This window comes from Platichthys flesus, chromosome 5 (assembly GCF_949316205.1).
Source record: "Platichthys flesus chromosome 5, fPlaFle2.1, whole genome shotgun sequence".
Taxonomy (NCBI): domain Eukaryota; kingdom Metazoa; phylum Chordata; class Actinopteri; order Pleuronectiformes; family Pleuronectidae; genus Platichthys; species Platichthys flesus.
Window position 1 is genome coordinate 27811621 of NC_084949.1, and position 27812 is coordinate 27839432.

General features: G+C 43.9%; 1 protein-coding gene across 1 annotated transcript in view; it reads left to right on the forward strand.

Annotated features, from left to right (window-relative positions):
- Window positions 1-1837: 1837 nt before the first annotated feature.
- The window catches only part of ttbk1a (tau tubulin kinase 1a), a 31296-nt gene continuing 5321 nt past the window's right edge, over window positions 1838-27812 (forward strand). The window contains exons 1-14 of the mRNA XM_062388209.1: window positions 1838-2391; window positions 7436-7594; window positions 8440-8587; window positions 9406-9479; window positions 9663-9803; window positions 9962-10066; window positions 12678-12743; window positions 12999-13091; window positions 14049-14174; window positions 14258-14412; window positions 14720-14930; window positions 15137-15309; window positions 15416-15756; window positions 15936-16117. Of these exons, the coding sequence (XP_062244193.1) occupies window positions 7487-7594; window positions 8440-8587; window positions 9406-9479; window positions 9663-9803; window positions 9962-10066; window positions 12678-12743; window positions 12999-13091; window positions 14049-14174; window positions 14258-14412; window positions 14720-14930; window positions 15137-15309; window positions 15416-15756; window positions 15936-16117 (1923 nt within the window). The 5' untranslated portion in view covers window positions 1838-2391; window positions 7436-7486. The remainder of the gene's footprint in view (window positions 2392-7435; window positions 7595-8439; window positions 8588-9405; window positions 9480-9662; window positions 9804-9961; window positions 10067-12677; window positions 12744-12998; window positions 13092-14048; window positions 14175-14257; window positions 14413-14719; window positions 14931-15136; window positions 15310-15415; window positions 15757-15935; window positions 16118-27812) is intronic.

Sequence of the window (27812 nt, forward strand, 5' to 3'; positions counted from 1 at the left end):
ACAAAGAGAATCAGCTGATCGACGAGCGAGGTGTGTGTGTCTGTGTTTGTGTGTGTGTGGCTGAGTGTGTGTGTGAGTGTGTGTGTGTGTGTATCTTGTCAGAAAAACACAATCCAGCGGATTTCTTGTGTTAAGAAAATAAAAGCTCCAGCGGAAGGAGAAGGAGGAGAACAGGAGGAGAACAGGAGGAGAACATGTGGAGAACAGGAGGAGAACAGGAGGAGAACAGGAGGAGAACAGGAGGAGAATAGAGGAGGACATGAGGAGCAGGATGAGACGTTCAGGTGCAGCCCTGTGGGTGGGACCTGACACTGAACACAAGAAATGATGGAGTCACTGTCAAGGTAGAGATAACACACAACCTCCAGTCAGTCCTTTCAGAATAAAAATACATTACACCCACATGTAAAATCACTTTCATTAAACACATCAAGCAGGTATTGAAACAGGATTGTAGCCTCACACGCAAATAGAAAAAACACACAAATTGAGACACATCATCAGTGTGACGACACGTGAGCTGCAACTCATGGAAATACAGAAACATGTTGCAAACAGCAAAAGACCGAAGACGTGATGAAGCTGCTGTGGTTCAGAGCGTTGGGACGTTGCATCATCACCGACGAGGAGCAGATTCAATAACCTCGTGTTTCTGTGTTTCTACATCTGCTTGTGTTTGTCAAGTTGTATTATTATATTTACACATGTTGAGCTGTCGGCCACCGCACTATTTCTGTATACAGTAAAATACATTGTAGTTAATAGCTAATTACACAAAAGTGTGTGTGTTCATAAAAACACTTGCTGCCTACACATAGAAGTCACAGATAAAAATGTAAAAAAGAAATATATATATATTTATATATTTGCAGATTTCTTTTAGAAACCCATTGGATGAAGATGAACCTGAGTTTTCTTTGCAGGATGAAAAACAGAAACACTTTATTTCTGCACTGAAATAGTTTCATTATTAATTAATGTGACAGTTGTTTGTAGATTCATCATCATCACATTATTCCAACGAAGAGTAAAACATCCAGTTAAAGATTTACAAGCCAGTAAAAACATTTTAAAGTTCTGCTGCTTTTGGCTCAATTTCTCATCATCTTTAGAACAACATTTACATAAACTGAAATTTCTATAATTATTGAATGTGGCGATGATGACACCAGCGCTGTGTTTAGACGTTGACCCGCGACTCTGCAGCAGATTCATAACCTCCCTGATTTCTATAACCAAACGAGCATCCTCGTGTCCTCGTGTCCTCCTGTCCTCGTGTCCACGTGTCCTCGTGTCCTCCTGTCCTCCTGTCCTCGTGTCCTCCTGTCCTCGTGTCCTCCTGTCCTCGTGTCCTCGTGTCCTCGTGTCCTCGTGTCCTCCTGTCCTCGTGTCCTCCTGTCCTCGTGTCCTCCTGTCCTCCTGTCCTCGTGTCCTCGTGTCCTCGTGTCCTCCTGTCCTCGTGTCCTCGTGTCCTCCTGTCCTCGTGTCCTCCTGTCCTCGTGTCCTCCTGTCCTCGTGTCCTCGTGTCCTTGCTGCTGCTTTGCTTCTGTCTCTCTTCACCTCCACAGTCTGGAGAAATGAGTACGAAGGATTTGTTATCATCGAGGTGACATGTGACCTAATAAATAAACTTCACATATTAATCAAATACTGAATATCTGTGAGGACGGTAATAAACTAGTACAATTAACATTAGTCCAAGTCAGACACAATATTAAATACTTAATTTTTTACATACAATATTACAGATAAAGTCAGATAAAGCCAGAGATCATATAAATGATATTTATATAAATAATATAACAATATAAAGGGGACTGTCAGCGGACTTTTATTTTGAAGTGAGCCCCGGATGTAGTGTCGCTGTGTCGGGGTGTTGACTCAGCTGGAGTCAGAGCTGCAGTGCGGACAAACCGGAGCCGGAGAACCGGACCCGTCACACCGCCTCTCCGCAGCCTCAGCCGGGCCCTGGATCTGAATCTGCCCCGGCCCTGAGTCCTGGACCCGGTCCCGGAGCAGGACGGACCGTGAGTCCGCATCATCATCATCATCCTCCGCATCATCGTCCGCATCCTCCTCCTCCAGAGCATCCGGAGGACCGGAGGAGGACCGGAGGAGGACCCGAGGTGGACCCGGACCTGGACCCAGCTCCTGGACCCGTGGAGCCGGACATGAAACCCGGGCTTCTGCCTCCCTCTGGACTCGGTGGTCCTGCAGCGGGTCTGGTCTGAGGCCGGACCCGGGTCTGGTTGAACCTGCGGGAGACTGAGGCCCGGACCCCGGACCCCCTCCTGAGGAACAGTGGGTTTTCTGGACCAGGACGATTTGTGGCAGAATCAAATCCCAGATGAAGATTTCCAAAAGGCGGAAAAGGAGCGGACGGTGCGCCAGGTAGGCCAGACCCGGACCAGAGCCGGGCCAGAGCGGGCCACAGCGGGCCAGATACACATATCAGACAGTGTGTGTGGGTGTGTGTGTGTATGTCTGTCTGTCTGTGTGTCTGTGTGTCTGTGTCTGTGTCTGTGTGTGTGTGTGTGTGTGTGTATGTGTGTGTGTGTTGATCCGGATCACAGACGGTTGATCAGAAACCTGTAACCCGGGTCAGACCCGGAATGTGTCACATTGTAAATGATCCTTGATTGTTGACCCGGGTTAGTCCGGATTTATTGATCAGCAGGATGTGATGGTGCGCGTGCGCACAGAGGACCCATGACTGTGCACTGCAGAGAGAGAGGGGGGGGGGTTCATTCAGACTTTAATTCATTCATCTTTATATTTATACATTTTTATATTTATTTATCTTTATATTCGTACATTTTTATATGTATTCATCTTTATATTTGTTCATATTTATAATTTTTTATGATTATTTATCTATTTATGTATACATCATTATACTTATTCATCTTAATATATATTCATCTTTATATTTATAAATGTTTATGTTAATTCGTCTTTTTTTAACTTCCTCTGTTTCTGTGGCTTTGTTTTGAATTCTTTCTCACTAATCATTTGCTTGATTGACACCAACAATGTAAAAATACTTTAGAAGTAAACAGGTTTTGAATTTACATGCTTTTATATATATATATAAAATATATATATATAACTTTGTTCAGACTCTCAAATGAAAACTAGGAAACTGTTGCTGTGGTTGTTATTCTCCTTTTTCCATGTGACGCCTCTTCAGCTCAGTTGATCTGAACTCACTTGACCCGTTTCCACTCGAATCATCGGAGTCGCTGCAGCTCAACGTTCGATGCTTCAGTCAGATTTTGAATTCAGGATTCGTACAGTGAGCCTTTCGACTGTCGAGCTACTTCACGTTTAGTTGTAAAATTATCTAAAAACTTCTTCCACCACAGAACTGAAAAGTCAGATAATGTAAATATAAGTTATATTTTATTTCTAATTTTCTGTCGGACAGATTTGGTCGGAAATCAGCTCAAACGTCTAAAATGCAGAATTCCCTCGTGCTCTTGTTTTAACGGTTCGTCACAACATGCTAATGTGCCGTGCTAACTGTCCATGCTAAAGGGAAGCACCGGGGACGCAAATTCCACAAAGATCATTAAGACGTTCTGGATCGTATTCACATGAAGGGATTTGATTGGCTGTTGCCTCCGTTGCCACTCGTTTACCACAATGCAGTTCTGCAACACATGACGCCTGATCTACTGAGATCCCAAATAAAGAGTAATAAATTGCGTGTGCATTATAACAGATTGCACGTTTGGTTGGTGTGCGTTTTACGGGTTAGGGCTAGTAGTTAAATGAGTGTTCTCTCAATCCAAACATGCTAACACGAGCAGAAAGAACCCGTTCTTCTCCGTCTCCAGGCTTTGTGAATAACAGTGTGTTTGTTAAATTAAAGTATTTTTAAACCTCTAGTGGATCAGGCTCGATATGTTTAAAGACTCGCTAGCGTCCTCTTGAGGCTGAAATGATCGTCAGCCGATGGAAACAAACAGACATGTAAAGCTTGTCCTGTAGGTGGCAGTAGACTTCATCCTCTGGATCGTGTTTCACTTCACGTCCTGCGTTGACGTGTTTTCACTTTGAAGTTCGTCCGTGTTAGTCTTGACCTAGCGTGTCTTCGGTGAATCTGGCGTCACGTGGAAAAGGAAAATAACCAAGTTCTGGTCGGTTATAAACATTTTTCGACTGTGTGAGGATCTGAAGGTGGTGTCCCTCCATGCGCCGCCCCCCCACCCTCCCCTGTGACCTCACAGTTCGAGCCTGTGTGTGCAGGTGGGCGGTCCTGGTTAACTCTACCTCTTACCCTCTGTTTTGGCTTGTAGGCTAACACAGGAACAGGAAGGGTTTTGTCCCGCTCAGGATTTGTTGTAAGCCGTCAGGTTTTCCGGGAGCTCAGAACGATGGTGAGCTCTGACTGACTTCCATCAGGTCAAAACTGGAATGACGCAAAAACCCGGCTTCTTGGCAGAGCACATACCCCCCCCTCCCCCCACTGCCCCTCCCCTCCCCCTCCTCCCCCCGTAGTGAACAGTGGTAGAAGTGTAGGTGAAGAAGAGGAGTAGGAGGAGAAGAAGAGCAGCCTGAGGTTTGAAGGAGGAGAGAGAGGATGTTTCACTCGACTGCCGAGCCAGAGAGTTTCTCTCACTTTACACCACCATGCTCATTAAACTGCATATTACTATATATTCTACACTACAGGGCTTTTATTCAGTATATTAAACTATATTATTATTCTTAATTTGCAAGATGTGATACAACACAATGCTCAACTTAACCATGACTAACACCTCTGATAGTCTAATCATCGTCCTACTGATTTATTTGTTGTCTATTATATATACTTATGTTTTTATTAAACGTTAAATAATATTCATTGTCTCAAATGAACTCTTATGTATTAGTTCTTCATATTTATAGTTATTTATATTAATGTTTCTGGTTAAACTGTAAAACAAACATATCTTCGAAGCTCTTATTATAATGATACTTCATACATGTACTGTATTAATCTACTGAAACTAAAATACTTGGTTATACAGTACAAATCTATTACCTATCTGTTTTTTTTACAGGACTTTATTATATTTTACATTTTACTATGTTCTAATATATTATGACTGCTCAGTATGTTGCATTATATTCAATTATTAGACAGTATTACAGCAGCTGTGATTGGCCAGTTAAGCTCCATGTTAGATGCTGCTGCAGTGAATTCTGGGAAGCTGTGAGGCCCCGCCCTCTGCAGTGACTGGCGGCTCAGCAGCTTTGAGGCCTGCAGCAGGTTTCACTGCATCTCCAGTGACACAGTGGCTCCGGCTGCTGGTGTGTCGATGATGATGAGGATGAGGATGAAGAATGGAGCTGTATCACTGCAGCTGTAGAGAAGCCTCCTCCTGCTCCCTCCCAGTCGTCTGCTCAATGCTGGTCTGACTGGAAACAGTGGTGGACACTCTCCATGTTACCTGCAGTCCGCCTGAGCTCTGCATGCACTGATGACTCGGCATTGCATGCAGAACAGCATGGGTTGACATGCATTACTCTAATCTTAACGCCCCCCCGCACCACTCCACTGGGAACTGAAAACAGCAGAATGATGTGTGAGTAGAGAGGAAGAGGCTGAGTTCAGTTCAGGTCGAGCTAGAGCGGACACGTGACGATAGAGCGGCAGCGAGGTGCTGCTCACTGAGACTCAGGTCACCAGCACTGAGGGTCAGTCTGATAACCAGCTGCTCCAGGATCTCATTCTTTTACCAGAGGAACAATTCACCCACTTTCAACCAGAACACACATTATTTAGTCTGGTCCAATAAGAAAAGAAGGAAAAAGAGCAATGAAACTCAAATAGAACCAAACCATGACCACACGTTTTCCCCCTGAGTTTGTCTTGTCAGGCAGAGCTCACTCCAGCCAAACTACAGCAAGAACTCAACTTGGGAGTGAACGCTACCTGCCAGTCCGGACTCAGGGCAGAAAAATGACCCATTGTACAAACGATTCTTTGCTTCTCTTGTGACTGAATAACGAAACCAGTTATTTGTCCCGACAGCTCCGATCGGTCACTCTGAGCATCGTTGGAAAATGATCGATTCTCCTGCTGAAACCAGGCAAACTTTGTTTTCTAGGAACTGAAGTTTCTGAAAGAGCAAAAGGAGGAAATGATTTAGAAATCACAGATGTGTAAAATGAAACGAAACAGAAATGTCTTTGTTTCTCACAGTGTTCAGGGCCCTCATCAGGATTACTCATTCTTTATATTTTTTAAGGAATAGTTTGACATTTTGGGAAACGTGATCTCTTCTCTAGCAGAGGGATCTGATCTAAACGACGAAGCTGCAGAGGCAGAGAGGCCGCTCAGTTTGATATAGAAATCATCAGATTGGTAATTTGTCACTTTATATTTCTGTTATAGACGTATTGAACAAACAGGATTTATTATGTTTGAAGTGGTCGAGTGGACAGAGCCAGGCTCGCTGCCCCCGCCCCTTTCCAGTCTTTATGCTAGGCTAAGCTAGTTGTCTGGTTGAAGCATCATATTTAAAAAACATTTAACTGACATGAGAAAAAGAATAAGTACATTTCCCAAACTGTCAAAGTGTTCTTTAACTTGAAACATAAACGTTTTGAGGTTTAAGTTCAGTGTGTTTCTGTTGAGTTTGAAAGTCATCCCACAGACGTATGATGGGATTGTGTTGGGATCACGTGTTCCTGTGTCAGACGTCTGTGGGATCACGTGTTCCTGTGTCAGACGTCTGTGGGATCACGTGTTCCTGTGTCAGACGTCTGTGGGATCACGTGTTCCTGTGTCAGACGTCTGTGGGATCACGTGTTCCTGTGTCATACGTCTGTGGGATCACGTGTTCCTGTGTCAGACGTCTGTGGGATCACGTGTTCCTGTGTCAGACGTCTGTGGGATCACGTGTTCCTGTGTCAGACGTCTGTGGGATCACGTGTTCCTGTGTCAGACGTCTGTGGGATCACGTGTTCCTCTGCGTGTTCCTCTGCGTGTTCCTCTGCGTGTTCCTGTTATCAGTTGGGATGATTGATTGAAACCAGCCTGTTCTGGTCCCTGATGATTTGATCGTGTTGATGGCGGCATCGAACCTGCGGCTGCAGTTACAATATGAGCAGAGCGTCCGACTGCTTCCTCTGCAGACATGATATTTGCTCCAGTTACTGCAAATACCATCACACCCCCTGACCCCTGACCCCTGACCCCCCCACCGGCCTGTAGCTTGATCCAGCTGAAGAATGGCTTCTAACGGCAGTCGGCCATCTTTAATGCCTGTTATTAAACTGGACTGATGACATAGAGCTGTGGTTCAACCGGAGTCTGCCGGCAACATGACCTTTATTCACTAATCTCTGTTGCTTTCCCTCCTTCCTCCTTCCTCCTTCCTCCTTCCTCCTTCCTCCTTCCTCCTTCCTCCCTCCTCCCTCCTCCCTCTCCTCCTCTCAGATAAATGGCTCTTTTAAGCTGGGAGCTGCTCGTGTTCTGTCTGGCTGGCAGATGCAGTGCCTAGTCCCGAGCCTCCAGGACAACGCCAACATGAACGGGACGTCGGAGCAGGCCGACATCCTGCCGCCCAACTGCATGGTGAAGGACCGATGGAAAGTGGTGAGTCGGGAAACCTCCTCACCCTTTAAAAGCTTTCCCACAACTTGATTGTTTGGATTTAATTTTAGAATATGTTTGAAGAATAAAATTAATATAGCTTTGTTTTTATTTCAATATATTTATAATCGTGCATTCACTTGTTTTTTGACTGAAACTAATACTGTGCTTTAATGTATTGTTTCTTATCTACATTTTAAAATTTCAAATTATCATTTCAGTTAATGTTGATTATTAATTTGGTAATTCAGGAGTTAAAGTCATTTTTATATAAATGAAAGCTGAGCTTCTATTTGTTTCTGAAATAAAAAGTTACATAATGCAGCTCCAGTTTCAGCCAATCACATCGCAGTGTGGAGCCTGCAGGCCGTTTGCACTTCACTGATCAATTTACTGTGTTCACGGAACCACTGCATACACACACACAAAAACACACACACACACATTCTCTCTCTCCAGGAGACGCAATCTAACATCCCTTATACCCACTTGTTTTTTCTTTGTCCCCATAAGAAGAGCCCGTCCCCGTAATGTCAGTGTAGAAACAGGTCCGATATGAGTAATATCTAAATGCACAAAACAAAATGTATGAATTACTGAATTAAAGAAAAGGTGGATAAAAGAAAATGGAAGGTAGGAGGCAAAATGAACAGAGATAAGGAGAAGAGGAGGATGAATGAAAAGACCATAGAAACAAAGAGATCAGAGGATGAAGAAAAAGATAAATGAAGAAAGGTAGAAAGAAAAGAAGCCAGAGAGAAACAAAGGAGAAGAAGAAAGACATGATGAAAACATGCTGCTTGAAATGGTTGACGGCAGCAGCTCACACTTTGTCCTGCGTGTCCCAGCTGAAGAAGATCGGAGGGGGGGGGTTCGGGGAGATCTACGAGGCCTTGGACCTGCTGACGCGGGAGAACGTGGCGCTGAAGGTGGAGTCGGCCCAGCAACCCAAACAGGTGCTGAAGATGGAGGTGGCGGTGCTGAAGAAGCTGCAGGGTGAGGGCCCACCTCTACTCTACTGTACCACTCTGTACACAACACAGCTACACACAACTAATCCCTCTCATCAACAAATAAGAACACAACCTTTGAAGTAATCCAGTGACATTAGTACACAACATGTGAAGTACTCCAGTGACATAAGAACACAACATGTGAAGTACTCCAGTGACATTAGTACACAACATGTGAAGTACTCCAGTGACATTAGTACACAGCATGTGAAGTACTCCAGTGACATTAGTACACAACATGTGAAGTACTCCAGTGAGATTAGAACACAACATATGAAGTACTCCAGTGACATAAGAACACAACATATGAAGTACTCCAGTGACATTAGTACACAACATGTGAAGTACTCCAGTGACATAAGAACACAACATGTGAAGTACTCCAGTGACATTAGTACACAACATGTGAAGTACTCCAATGACATTAGTACACAGCATGTGAAGTACTCCAGTGAGATTAGTACACAACATGTGAAGTACTCCAGTGAGATTAGAACACAACATATGAAGTACTCCAGTGACATAAGAACACAACATATGAAGTACTCCAGTGACATTAGTACACAGCATGTGAAGTACTCCAGTGACATAAGAACACAACATGTGAAGTACTCCAGTGAGATTAGAACACAACATATGAAGTACTCGAGTGACATTAGTACACAGCATGTGAAGTACCCCAGTGACATTAGTACACAACATGTGAAGTACCCCAGTGACATTAGTACACAACATATGAAGTACTCCAGTGACATTAGTACACAACATGTAAATGAACATTTAATTCTGTTTCTTCTTCAGGTAAAAACCACGTGTGTAAGTTTATCGGCTGCGGGAGAAACGACAAATTCAACTACGTGGTGATGCAGCTTCAGGTGAGTCCAGTGTGTGATTGACAGGTGACAGGTGTCTTCAGCTTGTCCGTCCGTCTCATTCTTGTGGACACGATATCTCAACCACGCCATTGATGACAGCTAGTTTGCTTCCACCTACAACCTGTGTGTGTGTGTGTGTCTGTGTGTGTCTGTGTGTGAGCCTCCCTGTGTTTTCTGCCGCAGGGTCGTAACCTGGCCGACCTGCGGAGGAGTCAGCCCAGAGGAACCTTCACCATGAGCACCACCCTGCGGCTCGGGAAGCAGATCCTGGAGTCCATCGAGGCCATCCACTCAGTGGGCTTCCTGCACCGAGACATCAAACCGGTAGGACGAGGCCGGCTGCGTCTCCCTGAGTGAAGAGTGACGATAGACAGGAAGTCCATTTTAGGGATTTGACCTCTGGGCTGCGAACGAACGACCTCGTAAAACCAGCGTCATCAATAAATTAATGAAATATGTTTTTGTGTTGTTTTTCTTCACAGTCGAACTTTGCGATGGGCCGGCTTCCCTCCACCTACAGGAAGTGCTACATGCTGGACTTCGGTCTGGCACGTCAGTACACCAACACCACCGGAGAGGTCCGACCGGTGAGAAACTCTATCCACACCGACAAGAGGCTCGCTCACCAACAGCTGTTTACAAGAAACTTCTTCCTAACTGAAATATTTTAACTTTTAATTCTGCATTTGTATAATAATAATAAATTTACCATACGATTTTATTTCAGTGCAGATTATAGTTTACAATAAAGTAAATAAAAGAACATTTAACCTGTTGGGATAAAAGAGAGTTGACCATAAGAAATCTAGCTCCTTCAAAAGAAGACCAGTGAAGAGGAAGAGGCTCGGGGGGGCAGGGTGTGTTCACTGCATTGCAGCACACTAGTTCATAGAGTTGTTTCAGTGATTCACTCTGATCAATTATAAATTAAATGAATCATTGATCAGAAATCTGAAAGATCCTGATGCTGAATTTTGCAGTTTTCTGGATGGAAAAGACTTTTATTGTGAAAGGGTGTTAAACAGTGTTGTTGTTGGTCGGCAGGTCTGTAGGACTCTCTCTCTCTCTCTCTCTCTCTCTCTCTCTCTCTCTCTCTCTCTCTTTTCATTTCTATCATTCGTTTTCTATGTCTCTCTATCTAACTGAGCTATTTTTAGCCTAGTGAGTACGTCACCTGCTTCCACCGTCAAGCTCCTCATAGTCTTCCTCCTCTTCCTCTCTCCTCCTCTTCCTTTCCTCCTCTTTTTCTCTCCTCCCCACATTTACCTCCTCTTCCTATGATCTTTTATACTCTTCTCTTATTTTTTCTCTCCTCCCCACCTTCCTCTCCTCCTCCTCCTGCAGTGTTGTGTTGTGTTGCAGTGAGATGAATATTTGATGCTCTTACATGCGTCAGTGGGCGAGAGACCTTAGGCTCTCAGTATATTCTCTCTCTCTCACTGTCCTCTCTTCCACCCATCCTCCATTGTTTCCCAGTGTCTCACTCTTTCTCTCTCTCTCTTTCTCCCTCTGTCTTTCCAGCTGAGTCAGCTTCAGGGGAGGATCGCCCTCTCTCTCTATCTCTCGTTCTCTCTCTCGTTCTCTCTCTCTCTAGTTCTCTCTCTCTCTCTCTCTCTCTCTCTCTCTCTCTCTCTGTCTTTCCAGCTGAGTCAGCTTCAGGGGAGGATCGCCCTCTCTCTCTCTCTCTCTCTGTCTCTCTCTCTCTCTCGCTCTCGTTCTCTCTCTCTCTCTCTCTCTCTCCTACCGTACATGGAGATGGTTTGAGGAAGTGGAGCCAGAATAAAGTCATCATATAACGAGAATATAGTTGTAATTTTCATACAAGTCATAATATTACAAAAGCAAAGTGACGGCGTTGCAGTAAATGAATTCTGCGTTTCAGTGAACTGGGAAAACCATTCTACTGATGTCGTGAATAAAGTTCAAGGAGACATAATGTCCTTTAACAGATTAGAGATGGGCCACAGTGGGCGTGGCTGGAGGCGGAGTCATTTAGAGGACACAAACTCATGATGTGGTGCAGACGGGGCGGAGCCAAACTACCTCCGCTACTTCCTGTTGGTCAGGAAATCAATAATCCAGCTGCGGACGGGGCGGAGCTTGGTGTGCCGGGTCAAGATGATTGGTCCTGTCACAGGATCAGATCTCTCTGGGCTGTTAGCGTGAAGCCGCTCTGACACTCTGCTGATGAATAAATCATCTGGATGGAATAAATAGATCTGCTGCTTGCGTGTCTGCCTGAACCCAAACGTCACCTGAACTCCATGCTTCACTCGGCCAGTTGAAACCTGTGTGAAGGTTTCCCTGGTCGCTTCTTCAGAGTCTCGGTTTGCATCGATCATTGATCATCAGCTCTTTTATCTATGATTTACGTTCTGTGAAGTTCCTGTTGCTTTGTTTTGGAAATTTGTGTTTTTATTTTCATCCTTTACGTTTCAGTGTTGTGTGTTTTTTTTGTGTTTCTTGCAGTTTCCTTTGGACTTATGATTTTGACGTGCATGCCTCCCGTTTCTCCATCATCTCCATGGTTACCCAGGGATGTGAGTGGTTTCTATAGCAACAGACAGGACACAACTGCATCACCAGTGTTTTATGATAAACAAATCCTTTTTTAATATTTCTTCTTCACTGACACATTCTAGTTTTGTCAAGCGATTGTTGCTGAAAACTACAACAATGCACTCCTTCCAAAATATCCTGAAAAATAAAACTGGCACATAAAGATTAAAATCCTCCCTGTGTCTGTGAAGGGTTCTAATAATATGTACAACTTTATATATCTCACACAGACAAATCTATATTTACAGTCAGTATATTGATTTATATACTTTATTAATTGCTGTTTTTGAAATGAGCTGCTGACGAGTGGAAATAAAAACCAAACTGACGGAGCTGCAAACGTTTTTACAAGATCAATAAAAGACAGAAACACTTGAGGCAACTGGAGCGAGAGAAGAAGAGAACAGAAGATTTTATTATCACAAGAAATCATCTTAGTATTTAACGTCTGTCTTTACTTTCTTTTTTATTTGTTTGGTGACAGATTTTGTTTTGGGTAAATTTAAATCAGTTTTAGTTTTAGAACTATTTGTGTTTAATTTGTTGAGCAGCAGGATGTCATTTAGAAATATAAGAAGAGTTACTGAGTTGAGATGAAGACGTGTGTCGATGTCTAACGTTGTTTGTGGTTGTGTTCAGCCGAGGACTGTGGCCGGGTTCAGAGGGACGGTCCGCTACGCCTCAGTCAACGCTCATAAAAACAAGGTCAGTGACAAAATATGGACGTCCACTCCTCCCAGTGGGATGAGAAATGTTGTCAATATAATGACTTAATATCTAAATCTCAGTATTTTCAGATACTATGTCATTTTTTTAACAAATCCCTGTTTGTTGCTGATACGTGAAGTGGATGTTCTATCAAAGACTTTCACAGATATAATGAAGTGTTGTTATTAATGTTTTAACGTGAAAAATGAAGAGCTTCCCGTCATCGTCATTCACCGCTGTGTGTTCCTCCAGGAAATGGGTCGCCATGACGACCTGTGGTCCTTGTTCTACATGCTGGTGGAGTTCGCTGTCGGACAGTTGCCATGGCGAAAGATCAAAGATAAGGTAACGGTATCAAGAACTAACTCCAGTTACACAACAACCATCACTGCTGCGCTAACAACAACAAAAACTCATTCAGACAATATGGCACTGAATCGTAACTTCAGTGCGATTCAGTGCCATAATTTTGTGCTTTTAATTTTGCCTTCATATTCCACTTTAAACTTCACTTTTGACAAAGCACATCAACATGTTGGATCCAAACACACAGAGCACAAGCTGGTGAGCATAGAGCAGCATTTAGCAGCTAAAGATCCAGATGTTTCCTCAGGAGGGGGTGGAGACCAAACACAGAGATAAAAGAGATGACACACTAGACGCACCTATTAGATAATAATATGTTATATGTTTGTTGTTTGACCAACAAGTTGTTAAAACTATCAATAAATGCAGGTTTGGCTGCTTTACAACAAGATGCCACCTCCACGTTAACCAACTAAAGTATTAAAGGACCCATCGTAAGCAGTTGACCTGGTTCCTTAGGTTCTTAATGAAATATGTTAAATCCGGGCGCCGGAACTTGAGAGCTAACGCTAGCCGGCTCCCCGGCCGAAGCTCCGGCCAGCGTTAGCTCGCGAGCTAGCGCTGCCCGGAGCCGGGGCCAGAGCCGGGAGCCGGGCTAACGCTGCCATGTAGCGAGACTCCCTACATGGGCATGGTGTGGCTATGACGTCTTTTTCGCTCGTAATCCCATTCGACGCACTCTAGCGTATCGTTTCTGACATAGAGGAACCACAACAAATCGCGGGAGTTGTTTTTTTCCAGAGTTTTTGGGACGGTAGACATGACAGATACCAAATTAACATGCAGAAGCACTACAAAAGTGGAATTTTCATAATATGTCCCCATCTTTAACAATTTGGGACAAGGTGATTGTTTTTTTGTTGTAGATCAAATATCACTAACTGTAAATAAATCCTAGTCTGTGGCTGAGAGTGTTCTTTGTTCTCTTGATTCCAGGAACAAGTCGGTCAGATCAAGGAGCGCTACGACCACCGGATGCTGCTCAAACACATGCCTTCAGAGTTTAACATCTTCCTGGACCATGTCCTGGCCCTGGACTACTACACCAAACCAGACTACCAGGTACTCACTGATGAACCATGTCCAAACTGTCTCCGGTGCGTCTTTACTTCAGGTTAACGAGTTTGTCTCGTCTTTCCGTCCAGCTGCTGATGTCGGTGTTCGAGAACAGCATGAAGGAGAGAATCATCACGGAGAACGAGCCCTTCGACTGGGAGAAGGGGGGGGGCGACGTCACGCTGTCGACCACTGCCTCCAGCCAACCACAGCACAACACCCGACCCACCGCCGCCATGGTGGGGTAAGAACCAACCAACCAAACCACGGGCAACATTAGTGACGCCTGCAAAACCAGAGCTGAGCCTAATTAATCAGCATAATGTTCAACTTAATGTTGCTGCATTGCCACTTCTCAGATTAACCAAAATAAGATCCCAGACTATCAAAATAAGACAGGTTTTAATAAACTCAAATTATTCCTAAACCCCTGCAGTCTTTCGTCAGAGGATGATTGGGTTAATCCTCTCGACCGTTTGTTGAAATGAGGAGAATTAATAAAACAGACGACACATTACAACACTTGTGTATTGATGGTTTGTGTCCCACAGAGCCATCGTGACCCCAGTTCCCGGAGATCTTCAGCGGGAGAACACCGACGATGTCCTGCAGGACGAACATCTCAGTGATCAGGAGAACGCCCCCCCGGCCCCGCCCAGTCGAGCCCCTGGGGAGACGGGTGTCCAACACACCGGAGAGACGGGAGAAGCCTGGGAGGACACAGACTTCAACCGAAACAGACTCAGGATCAGCCTGAACAAGGTCTGCAGAGAACAGTGTTGCTTGTAAAGCTTTAAAACATGTTTGTTCTGGTGTAACCAGAAACTAGTAAAGTAATAGTCATGAATTATTTATTCATTATCTATTATCGTATATATATTCTACCGTTTGATTCCTTCGATGATAAAAACTGAGTTTCCAAACAGTTAATTTCCATTTCTTCTTTGTGTCATGCTGTCGATCTTCAGGGGGCTCAGGAGGAGGAGGCGGGTCGGGCGGTGTGTCCGTCATCGCCGGTTCGAGGCGGAGCTCCGGAGTCACCGACAGGTCAGGGTCGGTCTCTACGGTACCGCCGGGTCAACAGCCCTGAGTCTGACCGGCTGTCTGCTGCTGATGGTCGGGTGGACGGCTACGGACAGAGGTGACGTTAAACTGTCCCACAGCAGGAGACAAACACATTGTCCTCACTGTCTTCTGTGAATTTAGAGTCACAATAGTTTCCACATGTCTGTCTGTGTGTCCTCCAGGTCCAGGATGGACATCCTCGGCTCCCCCTCTCGTCACGTCTACTCCTCCCAACCTGCACAGATGCTGTCCATCGACCCCGGCTGCCGCGGGGGTGGACAGGCCAGCGGTCGCCAGGAGATCTCGGTGGCGTCCGCGGACCAGGAGGCGCACAGCAACGCCTTCATCCGCTCGGTGCCACTGGCCGAGGAAGAGGACTTTGACAGTAAAGAGTGGGTGATCATCGACAAAGAGACGGAGTTACGAGACTTCCAACCAACCACCTCGGGGACGACCGATGAGGAGCCGGAGGAGCTGCGTCCCCTAGAGGAGCAGGAGGAGCGGAGGAGGCTCAGGGCCGCAGGTAACAGACTCTGCATACACCTGGACATTGACAGAAACTAAGAGAAGGTTCTGCTCCAACACAAACGCAGACGCAAATCCTTTAGAGCCACAAAACCAAATCACAAACACTAAGTAGACGTAGTGATGATTGAAGGTCTGTTGCCACCACCGCCCTCTTTCACCCTGTTCTTCCTGCAGGAGGGGAACTGGTGGTTCGGCCAAAGACCCACACCAGGGAAAGCAGCCGAGGGATGCTAACGCTAACAGAGGAGGAGGCGTCGAGGAGGAGTGGTGGGAGCCCCGCCCAGTCGCCCTGTCACTCGCTGCCATCGGGACGCCCCCGTCGGAGAGAGTCGGATCCCACTGGACCTCAAAGACCGGTAAGAGAACCAGCCAACCAATCACAGGAGAGCTGAGCTCTCTGAGGGCATGTTGGTGGACAGATGAGCGGCGTGGAAGGCTGCTGTTTACACTCGTTACTCCTAGGAGGCGCTGTTCAGCAGCTACTGCTCCAGTTATCTGTTGTCAACATGCAGCTTAAAGGGATAGTTCACATCAAAATAATAATTCACTTATTATCTACTCACCACTTTGATGGAGGGGGCGTGAAGTCTTTGAGTCAACAAACACTTCGGGGGAAACACTTGTTGCAGCCAAGGCGACAACTTCTTCAGACGTGATAACACAACAGAATCACACAACATGCCCCCATGCTGCTCCTGTGGTGTCATCGAGTGTCCCCAAGCCCCGACGTTCAGATTCCACTGGAGACTGAGTCACTTACACAGTTATTAGCCTTAGTGTCTCTGATACCTTCATCGGAGGCCTGTTCACGTCTCCGTGGACGTATGGCTACGTCCGCTAGCTTTGTGTTGTGTTTTATTACGTCTGGAGAAGAGGTCGCCTTGGCTGCAACAAAGTTTAGCCCTGAGACTCCTTTAGTGACTCAAAGACCTCACCCGGCCCTGCATCGGCTTCATGGTGAGTAGATGACGGGTGAATTCCATTTTTCAGTGAATTATCTCTTTAAAGGACAAATCCAGCGTGATCTGAGGTCCTGCCGATTTCCAGGTTCCTCTGCTTCCAGATATGATCATTCAGATAATTGTACTGTGTCAAATGCAATAGTTTTAAAGTTGCAGTTAAAAATGTAGCTTCTGGCCAAGGTGCTGTCGGTTCAGTCCTGAGACTCAAAGATGGATCAGGAGGTAAAAGCAGAATTTCCCCTCAAGGCTCAGGTTTCCTCTGTGTAACAATACTTTCTTATTGTTGAACTTTCATCCTGTATTTTACTTTAATTTCCTTCAAAAGTGTGGAAACGGTTTCACTCACCAATTATATATATATATATATATATATATATATATATATATATATATATTATTGCAATACCAGGTAAAAGGCCTTGAGATAATGTATAATGGGATATGTTGCTATAAAAACATAATTTAAGTTCTCTGAAACTTGAATTTTTAAATCAAGAAATATTAATCAAATATTGACTTAACATTGGTAAGAATCTGTCCTATAGTGATATTAAATTGTCTGCCTGGTCGGGACGGAGTCGTAAACAGCTTTTTGATTTGCTGTTGAAGGGAATGATCTAAACTTCTGGGCTCATGCTGGATTGTCTTGTAAACGGTGAAGAAGGTCGACGCACTCTTGTGTTCGCCAACCAAAACCATCCCGCTCTTATGTGAACGGTTTATCGTGTGAAATATTCTCCACGAGACAAAGACCAAATCACCAAGTTACTAGTTACAAATATTTCCTAAAGATCTACGAAATGATTTTGTTGTGCTCATGTAAAGGAGCCAACGTTAGCATTAGCAGAAACATTTCAAGTTCATCAAACTTCATTCTATAACTCCCCAAGCTTCTCCAGAGCTGAAAACCACACCAACGTTTACTCTTGTTTTGCGTCTAGTCTAATTACGTCTTTGCTTCTACTGAAGCTAGCATGCTAACCAGCGTCTCGTCACTTAACCAAACTCCAGGGGATCGGTAGTTGATGAAATCCACAGATCCTGATTCATGGTGAAATGTCAGGATCACAAACACTGATGAATAAACTGTGGAGAAATGATGGAGATTCTATTAGAACAGGAGCTAACGCAACACTTCAGTATCCAGGGAGCTCTGGAGAGTTTGAACTGTATTGATTGAACTGAATCTGACCTGAGGTCTGGTTCAGTTGGTTCAACATGGAGCTGCTGATTTCTTTTGACCCTGGTGATATCAATGGTTTGATTTTTCCACGAATGCCTGTGACACATAAATCCTGTTGTTATCGTCCCGCTGTGTGAAAGGCGCGGCCATCTTTTCCTCACCATTGGAACTGAGTGTTAATCTTTCTCCCATTTCTTTCTCCGGGGTTAAATCCTGATGAGTGAATGTGAAACAGCTGCCATGATGTTTATATGTCAGGATGCTGCTGATGTTTCATCCTCTGCTGCTCTGCTGTGTTTTCTCTTGTTCACTGACACATGCGAGTGACTCACACACACACAATCATACTGATCCTGTCTGTTCACGATGGTGAGACAATGCAAATTTATTACAAACACAACCAGGTTAAAAAAAGAAGCCCAGTGTCTCAGGAACTCACCTTCATGTTGGACTCATCCGTCCAGGGCCAACGTTCATTGGATGTGAGAGTCTGACTTGCTGTCCTGTCACATGCCTGAGATATACCAGCCCATTCATTCTTCACTGACCAGTTGCCCACCCACAACATGCTGGTTCCACAATGCAGATGCCATGTTCAGATATTGTAATAGGTTGATATTGAATGTCATCCAGAGTTTTGCAGAATTGGCCAATACTGAGGTTCTTTGGTTTCCCCTTGTGATGACACAGCAGCTTTTTGAATGACAGCTGTCGTGTGGGAACACTTGATTTCTTTGTGAGATTCTGTTGTGCTGGCAATTTCAGAATTGTTCATGTTTAAAGAACGTTTGAGAACAAACACATTGAGGAATGTAGACGTGCAGCAGCTCAAAGTAGCTACAGATGCACCGGTAAGAGCGAGAGAAGCTGGTTGTGCAAACAGGAAATCGTGGACTGAGTCCTCTGAAGGATGAGAAAAGTGTCCTTCATTAACGTTGTAGACAAAAGACCTCTGCCCTGACTGGTTGGGTTGAGAAGGGAAACCGGGAGGAGAGGTGCTGTTGCTGCATAGGCAACGTTAACTAGCTTTAGCTGCTGTTCACCAATTTAGCCCGAAAGTTCAGCCTCAACCTTCTGTCCTTTAACCCCTTCTAGACGAATGTCGTGAATTCACCTCAAACCCCATTCCGGTCTTAATGCCACCGAAGTGAGGATTGTGCCTGATGGTGCAAATACTACACATACCAAGGAAGGTATTGGAAGCACTCTGCCGCCATCTATTGGTCGGAGTGGAAAATACATACTCATCCCTTGGGACTGTGCAGCAAAGTTATTTTGAGGTATTAAGCTGTATTTGAAATACTGTGATGATGGAACAGCAATGATTGTACTGAAACATATAGGTTGTTATTTAATTTCAAGCAAAAGCAGCATCAATATAATAATCTACATACCAACATTTGTTAAATTAAGGTTATGCCCCATTATGCCTAATGTTGCTAATTTGCCTCATACCTAAATTTTATCTATTGTATAAGCTATATTGAAATTAACAATCTCCACTTAATTTAGCATCTGTATGACAGGCCAAAAACACCAATAATATTTTTTTATATAATTGGATATTAATTCAGGCTATACGGGGTTAATTGCCCACCTCTGCCTCCAGTGGTGGAAAGTAGCGTAGTGATTAGTTTGGAGAAACTAGTTGTCGGTTCTTTGTCGACTCTGTCGGAGACGTTGATCCTGAAGGTCGTTCCTGAGGTCGTGGTTTGACACGTCTCCTGCTCGCTGGTTGTTTCCCTTCGCTGAGAAACACTTTTTTCTCTGGCTGCAGGAGTTCCTTGTGATTTCCTCGACTTGTATCTCTCACTGTTTGTCAAAGACAGTGACTCGACCTCATGCTGCGTCAACCCCAGCTTCACTTTATTCAAACAAAGCCATGAATGTTTATTTTTAAACAATGTGTACATGACAGGATTCAGTCCAAATCCTCAAATCTATTTACTTTCATGATCCTGGAGAAAAGTTCAGGATTTGGAAACTGTCAAAATAAAATAGGTCGTACAGTTTCAAGGTTTTGTTCAGCGATGAATGTAAGAGTTTCCTGCTGCTCGGCCACACCCACAACAACAGTGTTTGTCTCCTCCACCATATTTCATATCATAAAAAGAGCAAAGGTTCAGGAGCCAGTGTTTTCAGGCTATGTCTCAGTGTTTTAAACTTTCAGGATTTCTCGGCCTCCTTCAATTAAATATGAAAAGTATGAAAAGAGAGTTTATGGAAACACTGATGGCGCTGAATAATTATATTTAATATAATATTTATATATATATTTGTTTTTACAGTTTAATCAACAAAAACAGACACAAAAAGAGTAATTTATGTTCTAAATGTAAAAAAACAGTTCTGATAAACAGATGAACAAATAAAACAATAAAACAGGAACAATCATGGAGAACCAAACCTGACACAATAATAAAAAAGTATAAATGAAAATGTTTGATTTATCATTTAATGTACACTAAAAGAATAAAGTGTTGTATCACACCCACAACATCCTGATGAGTCCTCCCAGCAGTGGAGCTCAGTTTGTCCTGGGGGTGGCGCCAAAGGGAGAAGCATGGAACTATTCTTAAATATTATATCTCAACGGTTCATCCTGAAGGAACCAGGAATTTGATCAGGACAGTTCATCACATTAGATGTTTTTCATTTTTTCTTGTGTGTGATTGTGTATTTTATGTCCTGAAGGCGGCGCAATAGAAAAGGTCAGAGGCTGTGTTCACCAGAATCATTTAGGATCCAACCCCTGGGGAGTCTGACTATGCACAGCAGGTTTCAGGGAACATTAATGTGGAATTATTGAATTTCACATTTGTGTTTACATTATGTTTAAATCTTAGGATTTGCAGTGATTTATTTTCTTTATCCATTTATGCTTTTTGGTTGAATTATACATTTATGTGACCATTTTAATTTCTTCATGCACTCATATATGTATCCACTAATACGTCAGGTTTGGTCCTCCATACAGGCTGGATGTTACTCCTCTGATATTCACCTTATCTGCAGCGTGGCCCTTTAAGGCCTCGTCACGGCTGACACGTGTGCACGCGTCTTTATAACGATACTCAAGCGGCGAGCTCGGCTTTCACTTGATTTGATTTTTCGTGGCGTCACCAGTAGACTCAGAGCGAGCTCTCCTCCACCGCCAACCACCGAGGACTTCCATTCTCTTTTTTTACTCCTCTCCAATTCTTCCCCCCTCCCCTCTCCCTCCACATAACTACTGACGCCTTTGCCCCCAACCTATCGCTTTAAAAGTACACAGTATGTCGAGTTTGACTCACCTGAGGAGACACAGAAAAGAGCGAGGGTGCCATTGGGACAACACAAGAAGAAATAAAGTGATGTTTCGGGGTAAGCACAGTTTAGGAATAGTCCTTTACCTCTGTTCTCTCACTCACTTTCTGTTCCTCCTCTTCCTTTTCCTTCTGTTCAGACAATCTCCTCCCTGGTTTTCCTCCGTTGTGTGTCTGTGTTTTGTGTGCTTGATGACTCCATCTCTCTTTTGTGTTCCCTGTTTCTTTTGTTTTATTTGCATCTCCAGTGGTAATGAATCATTTATTCCTTCAGAATCCAGCAGCTCAAGTTGTGTGAAGTTGTGCAGCCTCAGACTGTTGTAGACTCAGACTGTAGATCCCTTTGTGCTCGTGCTGGTGACTTTGTCTTTTAACTGCTTCTTTGTGGGGGAAATATTTTCATCACTATTTGTGCAGCTAGTCTGACCAATGCCACACAGCTAACAGCTCAACTGTTAACTTTTCATACTGTAGCTTGTGAGTAGCATCTTGTAGCTCTGACTGTAGTTTACACCAACACTCCCTCAGCTTCTCTCCCAGGCCCCTCCCCTCATGACCTTTGACCAATCAGCTGCAGGCTTTAGATGCGTGAGAGCATCAATTGGCTCTCTCCTTTCTAACGTCTGGTCAGGGGAGGGAGACGAGGGCAGGAAGTCAAATCAGAGTGTTGGGATGTAGCCGTAGAAAAACATAGCATTTCATTTATATTACAACGGGTCTGTTTACGTTTATTAACCTCCCCTCCCTCCCCCTCTCTGATTGGTCTGTTTGCAGTTGGATGATGACAGACACCAACCACGGCCCAATCAGCTGAGGAGGCTGGCCTCCTACGTCTTCTCCTCCTCCACCCTGGAGACGGAGCAGTATCCCCACAGTGGAGGCAGCTTCATTCAGAGGAGCCGCTCGGCCGAGAGTAGCCCCGCCCACATCACCGCCACCACGGCCTCGGCCCGGCGGCGGCACGCTGGCACTCTGCCGGCGCCCGGCAGCCCGCGGAGCAGACACTCTGTCCTGAACGTGTCCAGGACGCAGCTGCAGCAGATGATAGCCAAGCTCATGAACAAGAGCAGCAGCTGAGACGACTGAGAGACTCAAGAATACACATACATGTGAAATACACTGACACACACGCACACACACACACACACATACAAACACACACATATACATATGCAGGGTAGGCCGAATCATTTTTGTGGCCTGGGGCAGAATTTGTCCCCATTGTCCCCCACTGCACCCTCGTGCCCCTAGATGCAAACTGTACTTACCTGATTATTGATTTATTTAATAATCGATGGATAAATATGTTATGTTAAATATATTTGATATAATATATTTAATAGGTTAAATATAATAATATATATATATATATATATATACAAAAATTGTAGATAATTAAAGAAGAATTATAGATACAAAACTGTTTACAAATGCCCTTCACAGAGTCCAGAGTTACATTTTTAATTCAAACCCGGATTTTATTAACGAGCCGATAAAACCAGTAAATTACATTTTAATTTGTGGAATAATTTTGGTTTTGGGCCCCTGGGGGTTTAGTTCCTTCAGACAGGCTCTGCATATACAAACTTTAGACTGTAAATAAAGTTGAATGACTGTAAATCAAGGTGGACGACACGTCTCCACTTCATCACACAATCATTGTCAGCTGTCAATCATCACGTCTCAGCTTGTTTTAGATAAATCAAATAACTGATTCAAAACAAACTGATCAGAAACATTTGAGCAAACATCAGTGAGATAAGAACGACCTGAAATGACAAACCTTTATTGAACACTTTAGTTCATGTCCCATCTGTTAACATGGAGGAAGAGGGTTTATGAATCATACTGCAGCCAGCCACCAGGGGGCGATAGACAGGCTCCACTTTTCATCGAGCCGTCATGTCGTCCACCGTTATTTACAGTTACACAAACGCATACATGAATATGCACATGTATGAAACAGCACACTGAGAGACGGACAATAACCGCACACGCTACTACAACAGACCAAGCCATAACACACACACACACACACACACACACATACATTCACGTAGCTCTACCACCGACCTTTCAAGCAGAGGAACTGAAGAAGAGGATGAAAGTGATCACGACAGGAAATGTTTTCCATGCAATAAACTGGAACTCTGCGAACCTGATTTGCACACGCCACAGATCTGGAGTCTGCCTGGAGAATGTGACACAGAGCGTTTCCTCCTTGTTTCTGTGAAGAGGAGCTGCTGACAGACTGTTAAGCTTCACAGTGTTTGTGCGTTTCATTCATTTTTAAAACGCTTCTCCTGCTGAGACGAGGGAGCGATTGTCGAGGAATGCAGGCCGTCCCGTCGATCGACTCTTTGCACCGAGACTTTGGAGTCGGCGTCCTCCCCCCCCCCCCCCTCCGCTCCTCCCGTCCACCGAGCAATACACCGACACCGCTTCACGCCTCCACCGACCCAAACCTCATGTTCCATTAAATGTTGAGTGTGAAGAGAAGAGTGTGAGTTTCCTCTGTGAACAGGTTGAAGCTGTGAAAGCGGATCATGGGCTCGGATCTCAGTGTGTCGGAGTGTAAATGTTAAACATCACAAAAGATCAACAAAAAAACAAAAACAGCAACGCTTTAAAAAAAACAAAAAAACAAAAAAACAAAAAACGAAATAAGCTTTTCATAAAATAACAAAATAAAAAACCCCTAACAAACCATTTTACTAAATAAATTCACAAGTCCAAAAAATGACAATAACAAATTAAACCACGATACTCATTTTATATAAATGTTTCAATATAACTTCCAAAAACTTCTTGACTAGACAGAAATATAAACTTTACAACATTCAGTCCAAGGAAGAAAACTACGTCCGACAAAAATTTTGCTTATTTTGCAGCAAATGTGTAAAAGTAAATTTTCCTTTGAGTTTATTTATCATGTTTAGTTTTGCACATGAGGAGGGTCACATGGTGTCTTTGCATCTCACTCGCCCTGCGTCTGGTTCGTGAATTCATTTGTTGAATTTCCATGTTTCTTTATTAAATCAAATTTTTACGATTGTAGGGGACTGCAAATGGTGGCAGAGCTCTTACCAGTCTTACCGCCTGTTGTGTGTTGTTAGTCGTTTTAAAAAGATGGTTTGTCGTGTGATTGTTGAATCTCTGGTTCTATTCTTTTGATCCTTTATCTTGAGATTATGGCTTAAGGTTATTATTGGGTTGTCAGTCGCTCCATCAATTTGATCCAGACTGAAATATCTCACCATTGTCTTTAAATTTAATTCAGGTGTTCATGCTCCTCAGAGGATGAATCCTACTGGCTGAAGTGAGCTTTGTTCCTTCTTCTAGCGCCACCAAGTGGTTCCTATTAGTAGTTGAAAAGACTGCCATGTCCTTTAGTACAGATGTTTCCTCACAACCTTGAGGCTTCTCTGAGTTTTTATTTGGTGCCATCTCTTCAGGTCAACATTTTAATTTGGCAATACATAGTTTTTTTGACCAATTACATCCAAAATGCAGCTGCTAACAGTTGTTAGCAGACATTAGCTAACCTTAGCATATTAGCATTGTCTTTGTTAGAATGCGTACGGCTTTAGACTCTGTTCTTTGAGCCTCTGATCCTGAATCAGCATTAAATGATCAGGTTCTTTGAAGATATATTAAAAAGTTTAGTATTGATCTTCATCATAACAAGCTTCTTGTCTCATTAAGATTAAGATTAAGATACATTTATTAGTCCCAAACACAGACACACTCATGCAAGGAGGGAAATGTAACCTCTGCTTTTGACCCATCTGGTGCAGGACACACAGAGCAGTGAGCGACCATGTACGGCGCTCGGGGAGCAGATGTCGGGGGAGTAAGGTGCCTTGCTCAGGGGCACTAGACAGGGTAGGGAGACTCTTGGATTTTTGGACAGATCAATCCAGGTTCGTCTTTTGTTGTTTCTCCGTGGAGTCGAATCAGAGACGAACCAGAGACCTTCTCTGCCCATAGTCCAAGTTTCTGCCACTAGTCCACCGCCTCTCACGAGTCCCTTTGAGTCGTTTCAACCTGGAGACAAAAAGGAATCCGACACATCGTCCTCACAGTCGAAGCACTTCTTTGTCTTAACGTAATAATGATTAAGTCACAATCTCAAGATAAACAAGCTCAAAGCAACTTTCAGAAACCATAGTCAGTCGAAGCTACAGCAGGTTGTAGGAGATTTGAAGTCTTTGCTGTCGAGTCGTCCAGGTCTTCTGGAGGTCAAGGTCGAGACTGGTGTCAAGTTGTGTTTTTGTTGGTGTAGATTCTGAAAAGTAAGCATTGCAGCTTCTTGCCTTAAAGGTCCATCAGATTGTAGGTTTCTGTTGTTCATTAACGTGGTTCTCTGCTGACCTCAGTGGAACGATGAGTCATCGAGTGTGACCTGATCCAGACTGAGCTTCATTGCGTTTTTCATTTTCCTGGTCCTGACTTGTTGTCATGTTTTCAGATCGTAGTCTGATTCCCATCGTGCTTCCTCGTCCATCATGATCTTCTGACCGCTGGACTTTAACTGTTGCACTTTATCACCGCGTCTCCCTGAGAGGATTCTTTGAGTTGAAAACACAGATGCAATAAGTGAAATGTAGAATGTGTCAGCAAAACTGACAAGTGAATTTAGATGTTTTTTCCCAACATTGTCAAATCACATCAGATTTTCCATTTTATATAGTCTTGGTAGCCTTTGGTTCCAGGTCAAGTTATGCTAAGTTCACGCTACACAACTTTCTGTCTTGTGTGCGGCTGTCTTGCAGTTGTTGTGAGTTCATACTACAACAGGGGGTCTTTCACCTCGTCCTGTGCTCCCATTGGCTGGAGCCGGCTGCAGTTGTCGCAGATTTGGTTCCGATCTGGGGCTTTTATCTGTGAGGGTCAGCTCTGACTTATGAACCACGCAGATAGATTTCTGAGCCTAGAGCCTGCACACTAAATGTAGCCAGGGGCTGTTTCATTGTTGTGTTGTTTGTTGGTTTGAGTAAAAGTGTGTCACCATGTCCACGGAGTTTCCCGGTAGTTACGGTATTAAAAGAAAAATCAGGAGTAATCACCATGAAATCTGCGAACATCCCACGTCCAATGACCGAACTGTGAAAATCTGCAGTTGTGGGTGAAGATTCAGAGACGGAGGTTGTGAAATAAAAAGAAACTCTGGATTCCGAAGGTCCCGCTCTCTCTTGTTAATGTCAGTGTAGTTTCTATGCAATTTTTGATTGACACATTGACTCATCAGTTCTTTCGGAAACAAATATCTTTCAACAAAATGAAAAGAAAATAACAGTCATCAAAACAGACAACAGCAAGTGATTTGAATGGATATTTAATCAAGAAGTTTGAGGTTTGTGATGTGTCATTGTCCCGCAGCGGAAAGATCTTTACACATTGTCTGTTTTCATTGTGACAGTTGCTGTCAAATTCCCAGTAAATTCAATAACAGGACTAATACCCTCTGAATCAGAAACAAAATCAGAACCAGTGCTCGTTCCGACAGATGGAGGTTTTTTCATTAACTACATATTAAATACATGTCTATGGTTTGTTCTTCACGATGTTACGACGACAACATTGTGATGGATGAGTGTTGTGTAGTTTTATATTTGAACGCTGCTGCTGAGCGACAAACCAAAGCAGCTGTTTGGTTTGTTGCTTTGAAGTCATTCAAACGACCTTCGATTCAAAGTCCGATCTGTGTCTCCTCCACGTTCTCAATGTTTTTCCCAAATCTCGCCACATGAGACCTGCTAGGACGGCCATTTTGTGCAATGGAAGCAAATCTCTAGCTTCCTAAAAGTGTAAAAGGGCTACATTAATTAAATATGCACCACCTGCGGTTTCATTAAGCTTCTACCTAAGGCGTTAGCGTTAGCTTAGCCTGAGCAGGACCTGTGTGTCAGTGCTGAGGCTCATTACGGCTCCAGTTTGTTTTCTTGCTGCTTTACGCTGACTTCAGGACGTCCTGCCTGTTTTTTTATATGTCTCATAGCGTTAGAGAACAACCACTTAGAGAATGTATGACGTGTGCTAGCTGCTAACTCTGAACTTTGTTTTGCACGCCTGCAAAATGATTCACCTACCGTACAAGATTGTCACTGATACGTGTTTTGTCCTGTGTCGACGTGAACGCAGCGCCACCTTCAGTTAGAAACAGGCTGTGGAATTCTCTGTGCTTATTGTGCTGCGGAAAAAACAAACATCTGCAGCATCGATGACAGCGTGTCGCGCCCAAAGACTGTTTACCGACTGTCGGCACTCTTTGCATGAGATCTACTGTAAGTAGGACGCACCTCTGACTGTAATATGACTAAAAACACCACTGTACTGTAATTACAACACGAAGAGTGAACTCGCACCTCTGACTGAAAGACGTCTGTGATGTTTCTCTGTAAATAATCCACCCTGCGATGAGAGGGGATACTCACGGATCAGAGCTGTCGAGTCCGACTCACTTTGAAATGTCGAGAAGCAGCAGGAGCCGTTTTTAACCCTGATCACAGAATCCATAATTCACCATCACCTCTTTTATTCTGCTGATGTGACATTTTACAGTGTCTGCATCATTTTGCTGTTAAAACACTTTCTAAAC